The sequence below is a fragment of the Saccoglossus kowalevskii genome, chromosome 10 (genome assembly GCF_978046115.1).
Source record: "Saccoglossus kowalevskii chromosome 10, keSacKowa6.1, whole genome shotgun sequence".
Taxonomy (NCBI): domain Eukaryota; kingdom Metazoa; phylum Hemichordata; class Enteropneusta; family Harrimaniidae; genus Saccoglossus; species Saccoglossus kowalevskii.
This window is the reverse complement of record NC_140650.1, coordinates 27,509,422-27,535,303: the sequence shown is the minus strand read 5'-3', so window position 1 is coordinate 27,535,303 and position 25,882 is coordinate 27,509,422. Positions and strand designations below refer to the sequence as shown.

At 37.1% G+C, this 25,882-nt stretch overlaps 1 protein-coding gene and 1 long non-coding RNA gene across 2 annotated transcripts; one reads left to right on the top strand and one right to left on the bottom strand.

Moving 5' to 3' along the window:
* Positions 1 to 187: 187 nt before the first annotated feature.
* Positions 188 to 1,772, top strand: LOC144362318 (uncharacterized). Its single transcript, XR_013422561.1, has 3 exons — positions 188 to 299; positions 758 to 861; positions 1,525 to 1,772. It is a non-coding gene; the product is annotated as an uncharacterized LOC144362318 (long non-coding RNA).
* A 2,139-nt stretch (positions 1,773 to 3,911) lies between these two features.
* On the bottom strand, positions 3,912 to 25,654 carry LOC102800492 (uncharacterized). The gene is made up of 2 exons (XM_006823117.3): positions 25,166 to 25,654; positions 3,912 to 5,556 (listed from the first exon to the last, which is right to left on the bottom strand). The coding sequence occupies exons 1-2, from the start codon at positions 25,312 to 25,314 to the stop codon at positions 5,271 to 5,273; spliced, it is 435 nt and encodes a 144-aa protein (XP_006823180.1). The 5' UTR covers positions 25,315 to 25,654; the 3' UTR covers positions 3,912 to 5,270.
* Positions 25,655 to 25,882: the final 228 nt, after the last annotated feature.

Here is a 25,882-nt window from a genome sequence, read left to right as displayed (position 1 = left end):
AATAAATGTTTATGATAGCATATACGGGCAGGACAATATATCAGATTCCACAAAAGCTGATGTAATTTTGTATCGAGACAACACAGTGAAGTAATGGCTGACAGTGACGCATCATTATGTATGAGTCGCAGGGTGCACATGTGTCATAACCATATGTCTAGCGCTATGCGATCATCATTTTAAACAGCAGTAGTGCTTTTGTATTCATCAAAACGCGACAGAAGCAAGCAGCGTTGAACAATCACGCATTCCCGCGTTTCTCCTTCTCGTCTGCTCGTGTGCTGAAATTTAAAGATTCAGTAAGTACATAAGCATCAATTTGATGGTTCCCTACTCTGTAAGAAAATGTCTTGACGTATTCCATTTAATCCTTAACTGGATGCTAACTTGACAAACGAGATGCTGAAATGGACAGTAATGCTACCTCTAACAGTTCAAAATGGCCTATTTGCAACAACGTAGATATGTTTTGAAAAAATATGTTGCGTAACTTGTTAGATAATACCCTCTAATTCAAAAAATGTAATGAACATTATTTCCAGTATTAATAATTGTATAAACATATGCACAACGTTTTGTGCAAGCGGGCGACACCGCTCGACTGCCCAACCAGAACACCTGTATTGAACACTAACCGACGGAAAAGTATGAAGTGACGAGATCATTAGAATACGGCGCGGACAACGTCACGAGATGGCTAGAAAGTCGATATCGGGTTGATTCTGCGACAACTCAATTAATTTTATGTATGTTTTAGGGCTTCATGTCTCATTATCACCAGCATGCACATGGAGAAACGCCTCGTCGTAGTAATATTACAGATGACATGAAGAATAATTTGAAAAAAGAGGAGGAGAACAGGTAAAGAGTTTTGATATTATTTATTTATTTATTTATTTATTTATTTATTTATTTATTTATTTATTTATTTATTTATTTATTTATTTATTTATTTATTTATTTATTTATTTATTTATATATTTATTTATATATTTATATATATATTTATATATATATTTATATATATATTTATATATTTATAATTATATTTATATATTTATATATTTATAATTATATTTATAATTATAATTATAATTATAATTATTTAATTATAATTATTTAATTATTTATTTATTTATATGTGTGTTCGATTGCTTGTTTACTTTTTTTTATTCGAGTCCTCTAAGAAACTAGTAAAAGATTTATATTAATACTAATAACAGATTAATATTAGGTACGACCGACTGTCGACAGTCTAAACTCACACAAAAGACCGCATGTTAGCCTCTCCTTGACCCAGGTGACTCGCGCCCTCAAACAGGGCGCACCAGAGAAAAACATATGTAAAAAATGTCTTTGGTTCTTGCAAGGTTATTGGTTGATTAGTAGAACGAGACCATAACAGCCGGCTGCTAAATAGCACGGTTCTGCTCATCGTCTGTGTATATTCTCATGTGGATCGATTATACGTATTTCATTGTATCAACATTCTCCCTATCTTATATCTTTCGTTTGTCTTGCCAGAAGTTCTAATCCAGAACACAACGAATCGAATGTAACCTTCTACGATGATTCAACCAGGAGTGACCCCGTCGATGAGGGCGATGTTGAAGATATATGGGGACAGTTCAGAAATCGACAAAATCTGGTTGATTTGCATCACCGATGATATATATACAAAATACAATGCATGACGTAAGGTTCTTTTCTTCAGTAATGTCAATGTTTCTGTTGTGGCCAGGGTGCTGAGGAAATATAAAATTTCAACGTTATCATGTGTTGGTGCCTGTACAAATGTATTTAAAAAAAAAACGTACATACTTCCTGTATGAATTCATATACATTTGCGGGTGATTCTCGAAATGCGGGTATAGTAGAATAAGACGTATAAGCCTTCAACCAGAAATGGCATGCCAGAGGAGGCGGCACAATTTTTTGCATGGGTGTTGGCAGATTTGCTCACCAACCTTGCGCCGAAGGCGTGACCTAACTAGCCTGGGGAGTCCGGGGGCCCAATTTGAAATCTAGACCCTCTGAAATGCTATTTCCTGCATTTTGAACCGCAAATTTTGATGACCCAAAGGTTTTCAGCTTGACTTCCCCCACCAACATTTTTTTCGAGGGGAGACCGTCCCTCCCCCCGCGCCGCCGCTACTGCATGCACTGAAACATTCACCAGGGAGTCGTATCCATTCAACAATTTAGCCCTATATATCTAAGGTACAATCGGTACCCAGTCCTGTGTTTTTCATTCAGGTGAGATTGTTACTATTGTTAATTAACTATTGTTAATATTGCTGGGCTCGGACGGTAACCCGATATTTCTGAAATACGGATGGTTCCCAATAACATGTTGCTTAGATGGGACGGTACCTAATTCCTTATTGCTGCCTGAAGTGTTGCCCCATACACCTGAGGTGATAGGTAAAGCCCAATATTTCTGAGTGGGGATGGTGACCCTATATTGCTAAGATGGGACGTTAAATTCAATATTGTTGAGGTGAGAAGCTAACCCCGATGTTGCTGTGGTGGGACGGTAACCCAAGGTTTCATTCTATGTCCTAATTCTCTTATTGGCTATGACGTAATTAAATCTAGTGGCGCTTTCAACTTTTGTTTATTTGCTGATTATACAAATCTTCAGCAGAAGGGCATAGTATTATGCATAATCTGTCGATAGAGGGCGTTTTAAAAACTACGTGAATCGCATATAGGAAACTAGTACAGTTTATTAATCCCAAGATTGGAAAATTACCACGAATTCGTCATTACGTCTCTATCACTAATGTTACTCTTTTTACACATTGAAATGAAATCTATGGATATACCTATCATACTCTACTACAGCTACTTAAAAGAGTAGCATGTCATTTTAGTTAATTTAGCTAACCTGTAATTTCGCTAAATTAAGATGTCGCTAATTTAGAATAAAGTATATTCTCACCATGAGATTGTTGGCATTTTAGCAAAATTATTTTTTGTTAATTCATGTATTGAGTCAAATTCCCTAAAATGTGATTTACAGTAATTTTGCGGCTCTGTAAATACCAAACCTGTCTGTTTATCTTCATCCTTAAAAACTATCCAACAGCCAGCCAACTTATTTGCTCACAATGTTATCCATTACGCGGACCATTTTATAGGTATGCATCTAAATCAATACCAAGTAAAAATTTGTCAATCCCCAAAATAATATTTAATTTAAATTTGCAGTAAACGGAATTATACTTAATTAGTCGTACACTCCACAATTGAATTCAAGTCTGACATCACATTTCCTCTACCATGGCATCCTAATTTACACATTTCAGTTTCCATTCAATTGTACACACTTTTGCATATCACTTGGTGTTGTGCTTTATTTCCTTTAACAGTGTTTATCTTTTATCCCCCCACCCTACCCATTCAAATTAGTATCATAGTGCTAATTGCGGGATTTGTATTTCAAAACCTGAGGGCGCCCTTTGACGACTTATTATTCCACATTCAGTGCACTGGTGGTACTTTCCTTAAATGATGATTGGTTACCCAAACCAAAATTTAGTTCCAATAAACTGCGCGGATACACTGTAAAATATTTTTCAACGTTGTTTATGTCTCTGTCAATTATTGTGCAACGTTTTTCTCGTCAAGGACACTTCACAACTCCCCCTGAACATATTGCCTGGCATTTTATGACCTTGGCAGTCCCTGGATTTATTTCTAATGACAACGACCAGTGACGTTGTTATACGAGTCTCGGTAGCTCCAGCCGGAAAGGGGCGGTAGCGTCTTGTCAATTAAGTTATTACCAAACATTCAAGTTACAAAAAAGGCGCATCAACAAACACTCCTTACCAACAACACACAGACAGACACAGCCCGAAAACTAGGTTTGTGTTTGTCCATCAAATCACCATGAAAAGGCCGCATAAAGTAATACAATGTAAATTTTAATAACTGCAAAATAAAAATAAAAATTTCATGTTTATAACTGTTTTAAAATATAGACATATTTTTCAATATTTATGACTATGTTTTACATAGAGTCATATTTATAAAAGTAATTTATAACATTCTAACTTTATGTATATTTGACACAGATGATTAAAGCGGGGGAGTCGTCACCTGCGCATGCGTCAGATGGCCATAGCGTGTCATTGTTTACAAACAAGTGTCTACACATGAGCCTTTGCGTTTTTAGCGTGTGTTGTTATCGTCAATTCCCGCGCGTGCGCAGATGACGACCCTCCCGCTTCAAAATTGCGATTACAATATAATCTCCGCGAAAGCATATTTTTAAATTTGTAAAATATTCACAATGTAAACGTACAATAAATACAAAACAAAACAAAACAGATTTTTGTGGATCACACAAATCTGATTTGTGGTCAATTATTTGTCCCAAGATTTGTCCGGTAACCCGGGAATTTAGATTATTGCGTGAGCTAATGAAAAATACAAAACGAAAACATAGGAGCAATCTTATATTCGTAGTTATAAAGGTGAAATAAACACTTCAGGTCAATTCCATTTTGAGGCATTCAAATTATGGTTGTACTGCGCATGTCTCGTCAATGCTCCACTGTCCATCGTTCATCACAGGAGGGCGTTTAAATTTCGGACCAATGAGACAACACTTCGTGACCAAACTCAACATTTCTGTGGACCTCTAAACACATTTGAAAGTTTTACATTTCAAAATAAAACGAAAGTGTACTACACTATCGCTGGTCAAAATATCAGACATTTTTTAGTTGTCTGACACAAGCTGGACAAAGCTATCCTAAGACACAAACTGTGATGTAATATTTGTACTTATAGCACCATGAATACACCGCATAACGCCTTGTGCGATGTGACGTTGAATGTAGGTCGGATTAGATCCTTTCTATGGCATTTACAGTATGTATTGAGTTGTATCAATCTGTATGAACAACTACGTCTTTCGGCAAAATATACTACTAATGAAGAACCGTTGTGTCACATGAATAATCGACCTACCCATAGCAACAACGTCGATTAAAATGGCCTATCAAACTATGGAGTTATCTGTATTACGTGTACTACCTACGTATAGGTGAGTATAGATGGAAGACACTCTGCAGTTCAGTACAGATCGTGTTCATTGGTCGACTCAGTACTTCCATGACTCAATTTCATTTGGCGTGTCAAATTTTAATAATGCGCAATTATGGACCTGGTTTATCAGCCCCATTACCGCGAATGTCGTTAAATTCACTCACGTGCGGTGGTTCAGTTGAAATCTTGCAACCATCAACTCAGTACTCTTACTTCGTCTTAGTTCGTCGCAGTACTTTATAGCTTTCACTTTCGTTATTGTTGTTGCAGAATATCTTATCCAGTTCTAACGCCAGATTCTGTAGCTCTGGGTTGTTCTGTATATGGGGCTTGAGTTCAGTGAGTGTCGGCGGGGGTGGTGGATAACTTGAGCGACGTTTAGCGGACGATGTTCTACAGTCCTTTAAAGTACGCTCGTCAATGGATAACACCCTGCACATATTCTTTAAGGGGTCCAGACTACGTGCATGACTTCTACGCGATTCAGTCGATTCTCTGCAATTGATTATAAATGATTGATTGGTTACGATTGCATAGGTAATCGATTGCAATGGTTAGATATGCCTGACACACAAATATAAAGAGACTACATTCTGTGTTCAATCTTACTTATCATGCTATGTGTTCACATTACAATCATCACTACATTCTGTGTTAAATCTTACTTAGGCTACACCGATTTAATTTTATGGATGACATCCGCGCGCGCATTAGTTTTCGCGTGTTCTCAAAAAAAAAAAAAAAAAAAAATCTCCGATGACGAGTCTCCACAGATCGGTTTTCTGTTCGGAACTTGCCGACTCATATTGTCGCAAAGCGCCGACTTGTCGTAAAACTCGTTTTGGACTACCTCAAAACCAAACTCCGCACAGTTAGATGCGCGTTACGTAAAGCGCAAAGACGTATGGAAAGAGATTGCCTCAAAACATGCAAATTTTGCCATAAATGATCCAACATGGCGACCACACCACCAAAATACGTGAGCATAAAAGTTCAGAGGTGAAACGGAGGGATTGTTGTAGACTGGTACGCAATTGAAGTTGGCCAGGGAGACGTTTACACAGCTATACGAGAGGTCGGTAGCGGCAAGCGAGTTTCGCCCAGACAACTTTGAGAACATATTGTCCAGAGTGGCTGTCCCGCGTTTCTTCTGCAATGATGAGAGAAATGGGAGAAGAGTGGAGGTGTATGGTGGCCTAAAAGTCGGTCAGGCGACAAATCAGTTCGGTTGCTTTGTCCGCATTGAAGTCGACAAAACTGCAACGAAAGCAGCAGAAGCTCCTTGGTCGAAGTCCCCTTATTATTTTTTTTTCATTTTCTGATTCAGATAATTTGCTTGCACACACATTCAGTAATATTTTGATCATATGACGCATTTTCATCAAGATACATGCACATAATTTTCTGCATCCACATTTTTGTTGACTCTCTGTTGGTGTTTCTTTTTTCAATATCGAGCCTCTTATAATTTGTTACATAGTTGAAGTAGTTCTAGAGCATTTGTGTCTACACTTAGTCTATCTGAAGTGTCACTTTAAAAGCTGTAGTTTGAATGTCAAAGAAGTTAATTTCCAGGTTGCTGTTGACAAACTTATTGTTCATTTTTAATTATTTTTTTTTCAATACAACACAGTAAGTTTTTCTTTATTATTGAGTTGATGTGTATGCCTTTGGCAAAGCTAACATCTGCCTTATCCTCTTGCCTTTTCAAAATCAAAAGTGATGATATCTGTGACAGTAATACAGTACGAGATGTGTACATCAACATGTGCCTCCTACAAATTAAGACTTGTTGTTTTTTGATACACTGTGGTTAAATTCGTAATAATAGCTCAGTAGTCCTGTTGTTTTAGCAGCATTTTTTTTTTGGCCGAATTTGTTTTTTCGCCCTCTCGCATTAGTTTTGGGGTCTTCAGAGGATGTCATCCATAAAATTAAATCAGTGTGGCCTTATCATGCTATGTGTTCACGTGTTACAACCATCACTACATTCTGTGTTAAATCTTACTTATCATGCTATGTGTTCACGTGTTACAACCATCACTACATTCTGTGTTAAATCTTACTTATCATGCTATGTGTTCACGTGTTACAACCATCACTACATTCTGTGTTAAATCTTACTTATCATGCTATGTGTTCACGTGTTACAACCATCACTACATTCTGTGTTAAATCTTATTTATCATGCTATGTGTTCGCGTGTTACAGCCATCACTACATTCTGTGTTAAATCTTACTTATCATGCTATGTGTTCACGTGTTACAACCATCACTACATTCTGTGTTAAATCTTACTTATCATGTTATGTGTTCACGTGTTACAACCATCACTACATTCTGTGTTAAATCTTACTTATCATGCTATGTGTTCACGTGTTACAACCATCACTACATTCTGTGTTAAATCTTACTTATCATGCTATGTTTTCACGTGTTACAACCATCACTACATTATGTGTTCAATCTTACTTATCATGCTATGTGTTCACGTGTGACAACCATCACTACATTCTGTGTTCAATCTTACTTATTATACTATGTGTTCATGTGTTAAAACCATCACTACATTCTGTGTTCAATCTTACTTATCATGCTATGTGTTCATGTGTTACAACCATCACTACATTCTCATGCTATGTGATCACGTGTTACAACCATCACTACATTATTTGTTCAATCTAACTTATCTTGCTATGTGTTCACGTGTTACAACCATCACTACATTCTGTGTTCAATCTTACTTATCATGCTATGTGTTCATGTGTTACAACCATCACTACATTCTCATGCTATGTGATCACGTGTTACAACCATCACTACATTATTTGTTCAATCTAACTTATCTTGCTATGTGTTCACGTGTTACAACCATCACTACATTCTGTGTTGAATCTTACTTATCATGCTATTTGTTCGCGTATTACAACCATCACGACATTATGTGTTAAATCTTCCTAATCATGCTATGTGTTCATGTGTTACAACCATCACTACATTGTGTGTTAAATCTTACTCATCGTGCTGTGTTCACGTGTTACAACCATCACTACATTCTGTGTTAAATCTTACTTATCATGTTATGTGTTCACGTGATACAACCATGACTACATTCTGTGTTAAATCTTTAGAGAAGCAGTCATGTAACGTTACGCCTCGGATTCTGAGATAAATCTCTCAGCCAATCAGATTGTTTTAATTTTAGCCTATCACAGGCGAGATGTTATTGACCTATCGTACACATTCCCGCCAATTTATATTTGCGTTACGATTACTACTTTATAGAGTTGTGTTTTCTATCACGCTCGTTCAGAGAGTATATATACTCAGAATTTGTGTATTTCACCAGTGTTCATCTGTTGTTACTACTTACTATATCAGTCTATCTGGCAATAAACCACCACTGTGTTTTTTGTATACAACTGATCTGTCTGGTTCTGTTCCGGTATAGTCTTCCCGAATCCTACCCCGGGGAGTTAACTGCTACACCCTACATTTACTCCCCAACATTTTGGTGCCGAGACCAGGATCTACAAGCAAGATGCCGGAGTCAGAACAACCCGCCGGGCAAGGAGAAAACGCCAATGGTGATCAACAAGCTGCAGCGTTACAGAAACTAAAAAGATCGCGTCGAGGTCAACGCTCACAGATGACCAGACTATTCAACAAAGCCGATGCACTCACGGCCAAGTACGAAGAAGACAGCACCGATAAACAGGCCACGCTCGACACGCTGGAAGGGCTTAATGATCAACTTACAAGTAAGTTCCATCTACTTGCCGACCTAGAAGTTAACATTTTGGATCTCACCTCAGACGAAGACTTTGATGCGGAAAACGAAACGTCCGGTGACTATCAAGCTGATATATATGAACGCAATCACAATATCGCCATGTTTGTGAGAAAGAACAGACTGAAGACGACGCCTGAGACAACAAACAGCAGTAACACTCAACCACATCCAACGCGGAAAACAGTCGCGCTACCAAAGATCGAATTACAAACCTTTTCCGGTAATGTTTTAGAATGGGCAAGTTTCTTTGATATCTTCAAGTCATCCATTCACTCTGACACTACCTTAGATAACATTCAAAAGTTTGTTTATTTACGAAGTATGTTGAAAGATGAAGCTGCAAGAACTGTCGGCGGTTTGACGCTGACGGATGCTAACTACTCACACGCAATCGAGCTACTAGAGGAAAGATACGGACAAAAGCATCAAATTATTGACGCCCATATGACTGCGTTATGGAATCTAAGTAAACCCGTGGATGACGCGAACAGTTTGAGACACTTCTATGACTCACTCGAGAGTCACGTCCGAGGACTACAATCGTTGGGGAAGGATGAGCTTACCTATGGCGAACTTTTAGTTCCTATGATAAGAGAGAAACTACCTCCAAGCATACGCAAACAGATTGCCAGAGATCATGGTAGTTCAGCCTGGACCTTACCTGACCTACGCAAAGCAATTCTACGTGAAATAGACACACTGCAAGCCGGTAAGCCAATAGACGGTTTATTCACCATGAATGATACATTGCAGCCGGAATTAACCGCTGCGTTTCACACAACAGCACAGTCAACGAAAAAGAGACCGCAAACTTGTCCCTTTTGCAAGGGTACGCACTTCGCATCGAACTGTACGATAATTACTGATACACGTAAGAGACTGGACATTGTTAAGAAAGATCGACTTTGCTTCAATTGTTTCGGTAAGCACAGAGTTTCTGAGTGCAAATCGAAATACTCGTGTCGCGTCTGCAAGAAACGCCATCATACCGCTCTACACTACGACGCGAACAAGCCTGAACGGTCATCTACATCGTCAACTACTACTTCTGAAATCACCGTGACCCTGACCAAAGCTAACCCTTTGCTAAATAAGAAAACCGCCATCGGACCCGTGCTGTTGAAAACCGCGCTTGTGCCGATATCAGCCGGGAACGGAAATCCTATACGCGCTGTTGTTCTTTTCGATGAAGGGGCAAATATGACATTCACAACAGAGAAATTTGCCCGAGAGTTGTCCGCGAAAACGACACGCCGCGAGCACATCAAACTATCAACATTTGGCGACAAAACGTCCAATGTACGCGCCATGGCATTCACTGAGTTAACCGCACATGAATTGAATGGAAATACCTCGACGATCGACGCAATGATTATACCTGAAATATCTTCGGACTTGACTAATCACATTTCCCAGGAAATTCATAACATGAGCCATTTGAAGGGATTACATTTCGCTCATCCAGTTTCTGATGATGAGAAACTTCCTATTGATATATTAATAGGGGCTGATCAATATTGGAATTACGTTGGATCTCAAGTAATTTCTGGTATGGTCGGTCCAACCGCCGTATCCTCCAAATTTGGATATTTGCTCTCCGGGCCCTCTGGAACTACTAATACAGTGGATTCTAATGTACGTATGCTTCACGTGATTTCTACTCCGGACAATTATGTTACCAAGAATACTATTGTAACGGAAAATGGCCGCGAAATGGTTGATAACGTGGATATTCAATATACTCGCCGAGGCGACGACGCAAAAGTCCAAAATGTGTGGGACTTGGAACTAATTGGAATTAAAGAAAGTCCGGAAACTGACAAACGTATGAGCTACGAATCGTATAAAGACACGCATCTGAGGGTCGACCAAGGAAAATACGTCGCACGACTACCATGGAAAGAGGATCACCCACCACTGCCGACGAACTATAGTGTTACTGTGAACCGTACACGTAACATGATTCGCCGACTAACACCCGATGTAATCAAAAAGTATGATGACATCATCGCCGAACAACGACGTCGTGATTTCATCGAAGAAGTTAACGAAGACGATACAAGAATCGGACACTATTTACCGCATAGAGCGATAAAGAAGGACTCGGCAACTACACCCATTAGAATTGTGTATGACTGCAGTTGTAGTCAGGGTGCTAGCTTTCCGAGCTTGAATGACTGTCTACAAACCGGCCCATCGTTGATAAATGACCTACCAGCCATTCTACTACGATTTCGCTCAAATAACATTGCATTAACGAGTGACATTGAAAAGGCCTTTCTGAATGTTAGATTGGAAGAAGACGAGAGGAAATTCACGAAATTTCTGTGGCTGTTAGACGCGTCTGACCCAGAAGGTAAATTCATAACATTACAATTTAAAACAGTATTGTTTGGCGCTGTTTGTTCGCCGTTTATCTTAAATGCGGTTATAAAAACGCATTTAGACGCCAACAACACACTTTCTACAGCCAAAACATTAAAGAACAATATTTATGTTGATAATGTGATCGATGGTGTTGATACTACGGAAAATGCCATAAAATACTATAAAGAAGCCAACAAGCTAATGACGACGAGCGGATTTAAACTCAGGGCGTGGTCTTCTAATTGTGAACAATTGAACGAACTTTCCAAACGCGACAACCTCAATGAGCCCGCCGAAACTGTGTCTGTTTTGGGAATGCGATGGTCGACAAAATCGGATAAGTTGACCTACCCCAAAGTTAATAATGTACCGCTATTAACTGATCTAATTACGAAACGCGACGTTGTCAGTTTCACTTCCGCGTTATACGACCCGATTAGTTACCTAACTCCAGTCCACGTTAAAGCCCGGTTATTCATACAGTTGTTATGGAAACTCGAACTAGGCTGGGACGAACCTCTTAACTCGGACCTATGTTCGATGTGGATGCATATTGCTGAGGATCTAAACGATGCAAGAAATATTCAGGTGAAACGTCAATATTTCCCTGAAGTCAATCCTGATGCCGAGTTCGAATTACACGCTTTCGCCGACGCCAGTCCCAAAGCATATGGTGCGGTGATCTACCTAAGATGTGCACAACAAACTTCCTTTGTGATGGCGAAAACCAGAATCGCGCCAATGACCGAAACTACGCTACCAAGATTGGAACTTATGGCAACATTAATTGCTACACGTCTCAGTAAATATGTCAAAGATGCGCTATCTGACACGTATAACATTACTAATTTCTATTTGTGGTCAGACAGCCAAATCACGCTTCACTGGTTAAATAGTGACAAGAAACTGCCGATCTTCGTGAAAAATCGTGTGGATGAAATTTGTGAATTTCAGTCTACTAGGAAATATTGTCCCACCGAAGAAAATCCCGCTGACTTACTAACCAGAGGGATTACCTACGAAAACCTGGAAAATTCTGATTTGTGGTGGAAAGGCCCAAAATGGCTACCAACAACAAGCGATTGGCCGAGTTGTCCTGCCTTTGATGCAAATGTATTGCATTCTGCGATTGAGCCAAATGAAACTGATCTAATTAACCCACGCACGAGAGGTGGGGTCAATGAACTATCTGCCCACGATGTTGGAATTATCACTACTCCAGCACGGGAAAATACTAGTAATAATCAATCAGATGTTAGATTACCTGCAGAGACAATACAAAATATTGGACTAACCGCTGACAAAGATGTCACCACCACCCAGATGACTGGTGAGACTATTCCTAAGCGACCAACCAGGGATTCTGCCGTGGCAGCCCGAATAAGAATTGCTGATTTAATGTGACTTTCGAAATTTCAATTTCATTTTCATTATTATGTTTTTATTCGTAATATTCAACCAAATAAATATGGACAGTCGGCTGAAATGCCTTCCGTGGACACTTTATTTACTTGAATCTTTTATCCAATACCGTTATTATTGTTCGAGGTACATGATTTCATTGATAATGTAGTAGACATACATTTTCATATGTTTTTATTTTTGAGGCGCGGAGAATTTAGAGAAGCAGTCATGTAACGTTACGCCTCGGATTCTGAGATAAATCTCTCAGCCAATCAGATTGTTTTAATTTTAGCCTATCACAGGCGAGATGTTATTGACCTATCGTACACATTCCCGCCAATTTATATTTGCGTTACGATTACTACTTTATAGAGTTGTGTTTTCTATCACGCTCGTTCAGAGAGTATATATACTCAGAATTTGTGTATTTCACCAGTGTTCATCTGTTGTTACTACTTACTATATCAGTCTATCTGGCAATAAACCACCACTGTGTTTTTTGTATACAACTGATCTGTCTGGTTCTGTTCCGGTATAGTCTTCCCGAATCCTACCCCGGGGAGTTAACTGCTACACCCTACATTTACTCCCCAACAAAATCTTACTTATTATATTATGTGTTCACGTGTTACAACCATCACTACATTCTGTGTTAAATCTTACTTATCATGCTATGTGTTCACGTGTTACAACCATCACTACATTCTGTGTTAAATCTTATTTATCATGCTATGTGTTCACGTGTTACAGCCATCACTACATTCTGTGTTAAATCTTACTTATCATGCTATGTGTTCACGTGTTACAACCATCACTACATTCTGTGTTAAATCTTACTTATCATGCTATGTTTTCACGTGTTACAACCATCACTACATTATGTGTTCAATCTTACTTATCATGCTATGTGTTCACGTGTGACAACCATCACTACATTCTGTGTTCAATCTTACTTATTATACTATGTGTTCATGTGTTAAAACCATCACTACATTCTGTGTTCAATCTTACTTATCATGCTATGTGTTCATGTGTTACAACCATCACTACATTCTCATGCTATGTGATCACGTGTTACAACCATCACTACATTATTTGTTCAATCTAACTTATCTTGCTATGTGTTCACGTGTTACAACCATCACTACATTCTGTGTTCAATCTTACTTATCATGCTATGTGTTCATGTGTTACAACCATCACTACATTATCATGCTATGTGATCACGTGTTACAACCATCACTACATTATTTGTTCAATCTAACTTATCTTGCTATGTGTTCACGTGTTACAACCATCACTACATTCTGTGTTGAATCTTACTTATCATGCTATTTGTTCACGTATTACAACCATCACGACATTATGTGTTAAATCTTCCTAATCATGCTATGTGTTCATGTGTTACAACCATCACTACATTGTGTGTTAAATCTTACTCATCGTGCTGTGTTCACGTGTTACAACCATCACTACATTCTGTGTTAAATCTTACTTATCATGTTATGTGTTCACGTGTTACAACCATCACTACATTCTGTGTTAAATCTTACTTATCATGCTATGTGTTCATGTGTGACGACCATCACTACATTCTGTGTTAAATCTTACTTATCAAACTATGTGCTCACGTGTTACAATTATCACTACATTCTGTGTGAAATCTTATTTACCATGCTATGTGTTCACGTGTTACAACTATCACTACATTCTGTGTTAAATCTTATTTATCATGCTATGTGTTCACGTGTTACAACCGTCACTACATTCTGTGTTAAATCTTACTTATCATGCTATGTGTTCACGTGTTACAATTATCACTACATTCTGTGTGAAATCTTATTTACCATGCTATGTGTTCACGTGTTACAACCATCACTACATTCTGTGTTAAATCTTACTTATCATGTTATGTGTTCACGTGTTACAACCGTCACTACATTCTGTGTTAAATCTTACTTGTCATGCTATGTGTTCACGTGTTACAACTATCACTACATTCTGTGTTAAATCTTACTTATCTTGCTATGTGTTCACGTGTTACAACCATCACTACATTCTGTGTTCAATCTTACTTATCATGCTATGTGTTCACGTGTTACAGCCATCACTACATTCTGTGTTAAATCTTACTTTTCATGCTATGTTCACGTGTTACAACCATCACTACATTCTGTGTTAAATCTTACTTACCATGCTATGTGTTCACGTGTTACAACCATCACTACATTCTGTGTTAAATCTTACTTATCATGCTATGTGTTCATGTGTTACAACCATCACTATATTCTGTGTTCAATCTTACTTATCATGCTATGTGTTCACGTGTTACAACCATCACTACATTCTCTGTTCAATCTTACTTATCATGCTATGTGTTCGCGTGTTACAACCATCACTACATTCTGTGTTAAATCTTACTTATCATGCTATGTGTTCGCGTGTTACAACCATCACTACATTCTGTGTTAAATCTTACTTATCGTGCTATGTGTTCACGTGTTACAACCATCACTACATTCTGTGTTAAATCTTACTTATCATGCTATGTGTTCACGTGTTACAACCATCACTACATTCTGTGTTAAATCTTACTTATCATGCTATGTGTTCACGTGTTACAACCATCACTACATTCTGTGTTAAATCTTACTTATCATGCTATGTGTTCACGTGTTACAACCATCACTACATTCTGTGTTAAATCTTACTTATCATGCTATGTGTTCACGTGTTACAACCGTCACTACATTCTGTGTTCAATCTTACTTATCATGCCATGTGTTCACGTGTTACAACTATCACTACATTCTGTGTTAAATCTTACTTATCATGCTATGTGTTCACGTGTTACAACCATCACTAAATTATGTGTTCAATCTTACTTATCATGCTATGTGTTCACGTGTTACAATTATCACTACATTCTGTGTGAAATCTTATTTACCATGCTATGTGTTCACGTGTTACAACCATCACTACATTCTGTGTTAAATCTTGCTTATCATGTTATGTGTTCACGTGTTACAACCATCACTACATTCTGTGTTCAATCTTACTTATCATGCTATGTGTTCACGTGTTACAACCATCACTACATTCTGTGTTAAATCTTACTTATCATGCTATGTTTTCACGTGTTACAACCATCACTACATTATGTGTTCAATCTTACTTATCATGCTATGTGTTCACGTGTGACAACCATCACTACATTCTGTGTTCAATCTTACTTATTATACTATGTGTTCATGTGTTAAAACCATCACTACATTCTGTGTTCAATCTTACTTATCATGCTATGTGTTCATGTGTTACAACCATCACTACATTCTCATGCTATGTGATCACGTGTTACAACCATCACTACATTATTTGTTCAATCTAACTTATCTTGCTATGTGTTCACGTGTTACAACCATCACTACATTCTGTGTTCAATCTTACTTATCATGCTATGTGTTCATGTGTTACAACCATCACTACATTATCATGCTATGTGATCACGTGTTACAACCATCACTACATTATTTGTTCAATCTAACTTATCTTGCTATGTGTTCACGTGTTACAACCATCACTACATTCTGTGTTGAATCTTACTTATCATGCTATTTGTTCACGTATTACAACCATCACGACATTATGTGTTAAATCTTCCTAATCATGCTATGTGTTCATGTGTTACAACCATCACTACATTGTGTGTTAAATCTTACTCATCGTGCTGTGTTCACGTGTTACAACCATCACTACATTCTGTGTTAAATCTTACTTATCATGTTATGTGTTCACGTGTTACAACCATCACTACATTCTGTGTTAAATCTTACTTATCATGCTATGTGTTCATGTGTGACGACCATCACTACATTCTGTGTTAAATCTTACTTATCAAACTATGTGCTCACGTGTTACAATTATCACTACATTCTGTGTGAAATCTTATTTACCATGCTATGTGTTCACGTGTTACAACTATCACTACATTCTGTGTTAAATCTTATTTATCATGCTATGTGTTCACGTGTTACAACCGTCACTACATTCTGTGTTAAATCTTACTTATCATGCTATGTGTTCACGTGTTACAATTATCACTACATTCTGTGTGAAATCTTATTTACCATGCTATGTGTTCACGTGTTACAACCATCACTACATTCTGTGTTAAATCTTACTTATCATGTTATGTGTTCACGTGTTACAACCGTCACTACATTCTGTGTTAAATCTTACTTTTCATGCTATGTGTTCACGTGTTACAACTATCACTACATTCTGTGTTAAATCTTACTTATCTTGCTATGTGTTCACGTGTTACAACCATCACTACATTCTGTGTTCAATCTTACTTATCATGCTATGTGTTCACGTGTTACAGCCATCACTACATTCTGTGTTAAATCTTACTTTTCATGCTATGTTCACGTGTTACAACCATCACTACATTCTGTGTTAAATCTTACTTACCATGCTATGTGTTCACGTGTTACAACCATCACTACATTCTGTGTTAAATCTTACTTATCATGCTATGTGTTCATGTGTTACAACCATCACTATATTCTGTGTTCAATCTTACTTATCATGCTATGTGTTCACGTGTTACAACCATCACTACATTCTCTGTTCAATCTTACTTATCATGCTATGTGTTCACGTGTTACAACTATCACTACATTCTGTGTTAAATCTTACTTATCTTGCTATGTGTTCACGTGTTACAACCATCACTACATTCTGTGTTCAATCTTACTTATCATGCTATGTGTTCACGTGTTACAGCCATCACTACATTCTGTGTTAAATCTTACTTTTCATGCTATGTTCACGTGTTACAACCATCACTACATTCTGTGTTAAATCTTACTTACCATGCTATGTGTTCACGTGTTACAACCATCACTACATTCTGTGTTAAATCTTACTTATCATGCTATGTGTTCATGTGTTACAACCATCACTACATTCTGTGTTAAATCTTACTTATCATGCTATGTGTTCATGTGTTACAACCATCACTATATTCTGTGTTCAATCTTACTTATCATGCTATGTGTTCACGTGTTACAACCATCACTACATTCTCTGTTCAATCTTACTTATCATGCTATGTGTTCGCGTGTTACAACCATCACTACATTCTGTGTTAAATCTTACTTATCATGCTATGTGTTCGCGTGTTACAACCATCACTACATTCTGTGTTAAATCTTACTTATCGTGCTATGTGTTCACGTGTTACAACCATCACTACATTCTGTGTTAAATCTTACTTATCATGCTATGTGTTCACGTGTTACAACCATCACTACATTCTGTGTTAAATCTTACTTATCATGCTATGTGTTCACGTGTTACAACCATCACTACATTCTGTGTTAAATCTTACTTATCATGCTATGTGTTCACGTGTTACAACCGTCACTACATTCTGTGTTCAATCTTACTTATCATGCTATGTGTTCACGTGTTACAATTATCACTACATTCTGTGTGAAATCTTATTTACCATGCTATGTGTTCACGTGTTACAACCATCACTACATTCTGTGTTAAATCTTGCTTATTATGTTATGTGTTCACGTGTTACAACCATCACTACATTCTGTGTTCAATCTTACTTATCATGCTATGTGTTCACGTGTTACAGCCATCACTACATTCTGTGTTAAATCTTACTTTTCATGCTATGTTCACGTGTTACAACCATCACTACATTCTGTGTTAAATCTTACTTACCATGCTATGTGTTCACGTGTTACAACCATCACTACATTCTGTGTTAAATCTTACTTATCATGCTATGTGTTCACGTGTTACAACCATCACTACATTCTGTGTTAAATCTTACTTATCATGCTATGTGTTCATGTGTTACAACCATCACTATATTCTGTGTTCAATCTTACTTATCATGCTATGTGTTCACGTGTTACAACCATCACTACATTCCGTGTTAAATCTTACTTATCATGCTATGTGTTCACGTGTTACAACCATCACTACATTCCGTGTTAAATCTTACTTATCATGCTATGTGTTCACGTGTTACAACCATCACTACATTCTGTGTTAAATCTTACTTATCATGCTATGTGTTCACGTGTTACAACCATCACTACATTCTGTGTTAAATCTTACTTATCATGCTATGTGTTCACGTGTTACAACCATCACTACATTCTGTGTTAAATCTTACTTATCATGCTATGTGTTCACGTGTTACAACCGTCACTACATTCTGTGTTCAATCTTACTTATCATGCTATGTGTTCACGTGTTACAACTATCACTACATTCTGTGTTAAATCTTACTTATCATGCTATGTGTTCACGTGTTACAACCATCACTAAATTCTGTGTTCAATCTTACTTAGCATGCTATGTGTTCACGTGTTACAATAATCACTACATTCTGTGTGAAATCTTATTTACCATGCTATGTGTTCACGTGTTACAACCATCACTACATTCTGTGTTAAATCTTGCTTTTCATGTTATGTGTTCACGTGTTACAACCGTCACTACATTCTGTGTTCAATCTTACTTATCATGCTATGTGTTCACGTGTTACAACTATCACTACATTCTGTGTTAAATCTTACTTATCATGCTATGTGTTCACGTGTTACAACCATCACTAAATTCTGTGTTCAATCTTACTTATCATGCTATGTGTTCACGTGTTACAGCCATCACTACATTCTGTGTTAAATCTTACTTATCATGCTATGTTCACGTGTTACAACCATCACTACATTCTGTGTTAAATCTTACTTATCATGCTATGTGTTCACGTGTTACAACCATCACTACATTCTGTGTTAAATCTTACTTATCATGTTATGTGTTCATGTGTTACAACCATCATTACATTCTGTGTTAAATCTTACTTACATGCTATGTGTTCATGTGTTACAACCATCACTACATTCTCATGCTATGTGTTCACGTGTTACAACCATCACTACATTCTGTGTTAAATCTTACTTATCATGCTATGTGTTCACGTGTTACAACCATCACTACATTCTGTGTTAAATCTTACTTATCATGTTATGTGTCCATGTGTTACAACCATCACTACATTCTGTGTTAAATCTTACTTACATGCTATGTGTTCATGTGTTACAACCATCACTACATTCTCATGCTATGTGTTCACGTGTTACAACCATCACTACATTCTGTGTTAAATCTTACTTATCATACTATGTGTTCACGTGTTACAACCATCACTACATTCTGTGTTAAATCTTACTTATCATGTTATGTGTTCACGTGTTACAACCATCACTACATTCTGTGTTAAATCTTACTTATCATGTTATGTGTTCACGTGTTACAACCGTCACTACATTCTGTGTTAAATCTTACTTTTCATGCTATGTGTTCACGTGTTACAACTATCACTACATTCTGTGTTAAATCTTACTTATCTTGCTATGTGTTCACGTGTTACAACCATCACTACATTCTGTGTTCAATCTTACTTATCATGCTATGTGTTCACGTGTTACAGCCATCACTACATTCTGTGTTAAATCTTACTTTTCATGCTATGTTCACGTGTTACAACCATCACTACATTCTGTGTTAAATCTTACTTACCATGCTATGTGTTCACGTGTTACAACCATCACTACATTCTGTGTTAAATCTTACTTATCATGCTATGTGTTCATGTGTTACAACCATCACTATATTCTGTGTTCAATCTTACTTATCATGCTATGTGTTCACGTGTTACAACCATCACTACATTCTGTGTTCAATCTTACTTATCATGCTATGTGTTCGCGTGTTACAACCATCACTACATTCTGTGTTAAATCTTACTTATCATGCTATGTGTTCGCGTGTTACAACCATCACTACATTCTGTGTTAAATCTTACTTATCATGCTATGTGTTCACGTGTTACAACCATCACTACATTCTGTGTTAAATCTTACTTATCATGCTATGTGTTCACGTGTTACAACCATCACTACATTCCGTGTTAAATCTTACTTATCATGCTATGTGTTCACGTGTTACAACCATCACTACATTCTGTGTTAAATCTTACTTATCATGCTATGTGTTCACGTGTTACAACCATCACTACATTCTGTGTTAAATCTTACTTATCATGCTATGTGTTCACGTGTTACAACCATCACTACATTCTGTGTTAAATCTTACTTATCATGCTATGTGTTCACGTGTTACAACCGTCACTACATTCTGTGTTCAATCTTACTTATCATGCTATGTGTTCACGTGTTACAACTATCACTACATTCTGTGTTAAATCTTACTTATCATGCTATGTGTTCACGTGTTACAACCATCACTAAATTCTGTGTTCAATCTTACTTATCATGCTATGTGTTCACGTGTTACAATTATCACTACATTCTGTGTGAAATCTTATTTACCATGCTATGTGTTCACGTGTTACAACCATCACTACATTCTGTGTTAAATCTTGCTTATCATGTTATGTGTTCACGTGTTACAACCGTCACTACATTCTGTGTTCAATCTTACTTATCATGCTATGTGTTCACGTGTTACAACTATCACTACATTCTGTGTTAAATCTTACTTATCATGCTATGTGTTCACGTGTTACAACCATCACTAAATTCTGTGTTCAATCTTACTTATCATGCTATGTGTTCACGTGTTACAGCCATCACTACATTCTGTGTTAAATCTTACTTATCATGCTATGTTCACGTGTTACAACCATCACTACATTCTGTGTTAAATCTTACTTATCATGCTATGTGTTCACGTGTTACAACCATCACTACATTCTGTGTTAAATCTTACTTATCATGTTATGTGTTCATGTGTTACAACCATCACTACATTCTGTGTTAAATCTTACTTACATGCTATGTGTTCATGTGTTACAACCATCACTACATTCTCATGCTATGTGTTCACGTGTTACAACCATCACTACATTCTGTGTTAAATCTTACTTATCATACTATGTGTTCACGTGTTACAACCATCACTACATTCTGTGTTAAATCTTACTTATCATGTTATGTGTTCACGTGTTACAACCATCACTACATTCTGTGTTAAATCTTACTTATCATGCTATGTGTTCATGTGTGACGACCATCACTACATTCTGTGTTAAATCTTACTTATCAAATTATGTGCTCACGTGTTACAATTATCACTACATTCTGTGTGAAATCTTATTTACCATGCTATGTGTTCACATGTTACAAATATCACTACATTCTGTGTTAAATCTTACTTATCATACTATGTGTTCACGTGTTACAACCATCACTACATTCTGTGTTAAATCTTACTTATCATGTTATGTGTTCACGTGTTACAACCATCACTACATTCTGTGTTAAATCTTACTTATCATGCTATGTGTTCATGTGTGACGACCATCACTACATTCTGTGTTAAATCTTACTTATCAAATTATGTGCTCACGTGTTACAATTATCACTACATTCTGTGTGAAATCTTATTTACCATGCTATGTGTTCACATGTTACAACTATCACTACATTCTGTGTTAAATCTTACTTATCATGCTATGTGTTCACGTGTTACAATTATCACTTCATTCTGTGTTAAATCTTATTTATCATGCTATGTGTTCACGTGTTACAACCGTCACTACATTCTGTGTTAAATCTTACTTATCATGCTATGTGTTCACGTGTTACAATTATCACTACATTCTGTGTGAAATCTTATTTACCATGCTATGTGTTCACGTGTTACAACCATCACTACATTCTGTGTTAAATCTTACTTATCATGTTATGTGTTCACGTGTTACAACCGTCACTACATTCTGTGTTAAATCTTACTTATCATGCTATGTGTTCACGTGTTACAACCATCACTACATTCTGTGTTCAATCTTACTTATCATGCTATGTGTTCACGTGTTACAGCCATCACTACATTCTGTGTTAAATCTTACTTATCATGCTATGTTCACGTGTTACAACCATCACTACATTCTGTGTTAAATCTTACTTATCATGCCATGTGTTCACGTGTTACAACCGTCACTACATTCTGTGTTAAATCTTACTCATCATGCTATGTGTTCATGTGTTACAATTATCACTTCATTCTGTGTTAAATCTTATTTATCATGCTATGTGTTCACGTGTTACAACCATCACTACATTCTGTGTTAAATCTTACTTATCATGCTATTTGTTCATGTGTTACAACCATCACTGCATTCTGTATCCAATCTTACTTATCATGCTATGTGTTCACGTGTTACAACCATCTCTACATTCTGTGTTAAATCTTACTTATCATGCTATGTGTTCATGTGTTACAACCATCACTATATTCTGTGTTCAATCTTACTTATCATGCTATGTGTTCACGTGTTACAACCATCACTACATTCTGTGTTCAATCTTACTTATCATGCTATGTGTTCGCGTGTTACAACCATCACTACATTCTGTGTTAAATCTTACTTATCATGCTATGTGTTCGCGTGTTACAACCATCACTACATTCTGTGTTAAATCTTACTTATCATGCTATGTGTTCACGTGTTACAACCATCACTACATTCTGTGTTAAATCTTACTTATCATGCTATGTGTTCACGTGTTACAACCATCACTACATTCTGTGTTAAATCTTACTTATCATGCTATGTGTTCACGTGTTACAACCATCACTACATTCTGTGTTAAATCTTACTTATCATGCTATGTGTTCACGTGTTACAAACATCACTACATTCTGTGTTAAATCTTACTTATCATGCTATGTGTTCACGTGTTACAACCATCACTACATTCTGTGTTAAATCTTACTTATCATGCTATGTGTTCACGTGTTACAACCATCACTGCATTCTGTGTTAAATCTTACTTATCATGCTATGTGTTCACGTGTTACAACCATCACTACATTCTGTGTTAAATCTTACTTATCATGCTATGTGTTCACGTGTTACAACCATCACTACATTCTGTGTTAAATCTTACTTATCATGCTATGTGTTCACGTGTTACAACCATCACTACATTCTGTGTTAAATCTTACTTATCATGCTATGTGTTCACGTGTTACAACCATCACTACATTCTGTGTTAAATCTTACTTATCATGCTATGTGTTCACGTGTTACAAACATCACTACATTCTGTGTTAAATCTTACTTATCATGCTATGTGTTCACGTGTTACAACCATCACTACATTCTGTGTTAAATCTTACTTATCATGCTATGTGTTCACGTGTTACAACCATCACTGCATTCTGTGTTAAATCTTACTTATCATGCTATGTGTTCACGTGTTACAACCATCACTACATTCTGTGTTAAATCTTACTGATCATGCTATGTGTTCGCGTGTTACAAACATCTCTTGTCATGTTGTCTTCATGTGTTACAAGCAATGTTTTATTCGGTGTCAAATCGTATTTTTCATTCAGTTTGTAACTCTTTAACTCCGATTTGATGATGCGTAGATTGTAGGTCCATGGATGATCTTAGCAACATGGCATAACAAATTTTCATGGCTTCAGTGGAATCACGTGTTCACACCGTGTAAATCAAAATGTCTGATTTCTTCCTGATAATGGTAATTTAATGGAGTATGACTTCTCATCTGCCATGGACCTACAACCACTTCATGGGCAAGTTCTGTTGCAATGTCATCACAACTAGTAAGGTTGACGGTGAATTAATCGATTATTTATCTGCAAGTATTCACAAGGTAATCGAATGACTTCGTAATGGTATAAATATATCCCTGCATAACGAGCAATTAACCATGTCCTAGCGTCGACTGCCAGGGCTTTTATTAAATCAGGGCATACATTCTTATTAAATAAGATTAAATGTATAACAATGTTTATAATTATTGAATTATTTGAGTATTTTGTATTATCTAGGATAGCAACTGACATACCTAGTTCTTTCTGAACAATTAAATACTTCTATCCCATGCAAGTTTCATCATTATTATGCCCTTTCGAATTGCAACAGAAATATATTAAATACATTGTAAACATTTCCCATGTTATGCTCATGTACGCGTTAATAACTATATAGTTATTAAATGAAATAATTTGTTGATGAATTAACGCTCCGTGCAGTCAGAACACAAATATGGCTGTGATATGTGATTATACACCATAGGACTTGAATAAATAACCCACATTTCAACAGTGCGACGATACGCAACGTTATAGAAATAGAATGCCTGTTTTTATAAAGAGAGTGGAACTCGATACTGCAAGTTTTGCAAAATGTAAGTATACTTAGACTGACTCGAACTACCCGAACCGAGACTCGAATTCACATATTTTCTTGGGTAGCAGTGTGAAAGGCAGCGACGTCTGATGACAAGAAATTCCATGTATTGTAGGAACGTGGCATGCATTTTTAATAAGTACTGAATGAGCAAATGGAGTTTCTTAAAAATGGGGAGCGATCTGAAAACGTGTATAGCGGACGTATACGTATTGCTGCTGTTGGTGGGTATCGATGGGCACAGCTCTACCTACCGTCGCGTGCCCTTGTCCTGTTTACCATCTGCCGTGAAAGCAGGCTTAAGCTTTGCTCGGCTCGTGCTAGACGTGCTGCTTGCCGTCCATGTCGGTGTCGTTGTTGGGTTGGTTCCTATCCCATCGTCAGATTTCCTTTTGCAGGCCATTGTGACTATAAGTTCATTTTGAAATCACTAATATGAATAATTACTGGTTCTAACGCCTGTGTTGACCGTCCTTCGGCCAACCAAGGTCTGAATTCATGTTGATTAACGCAGCAATGGCCCGTTCAACTGATATCCTATAGGTCGGGGCAGAGCTCATTAAATATGGTATGCCCTTTGCACAAATATGGAGTGCCTCGTCACGCAGTAAACATGAAGTACATTCCAATGTTAGTTTGACGGGATTGGCTCTACGAGACTCTCAGAACGCTAGTGACGCTGTACATCTATCCCATTCCACCCGTATAATATTACGCAACAACAATAAACTGCCCGGCTTCGGGGATCGTAACTCGAATACGCAAGTTCATTTTCACCTTGGCGTGGGTAGTGAGCAATACGAAAGCTATGCCGTAAACAACTATTGTCCACCCGTCATGATTGTCAGGTCCCATTTGTCTTGCCTGGCATATACTTGTAATTTAATACTACACATCACCGATCCCCCGGGTACCAATGCACATCCACATCTTATAAACACATTGTTTTGTTATTATTATTTAAATACCAT

Coding starts and splice junctions, on each gene's coding strand:
- LOC102800492 (XM_006823117.3), bottom strand. CDS start 25,314: ATGGCCTGCAAAAGGAAATCTGACGATGGGATAGGAACCAACCCAACA. Junction 5,557..25,165: donor CAGGACAAGGGCACGCGACG/GTAGGTAGAGCT, acceptor AATCAATTGCAG/AGAATCGACTGAATCGCGTA.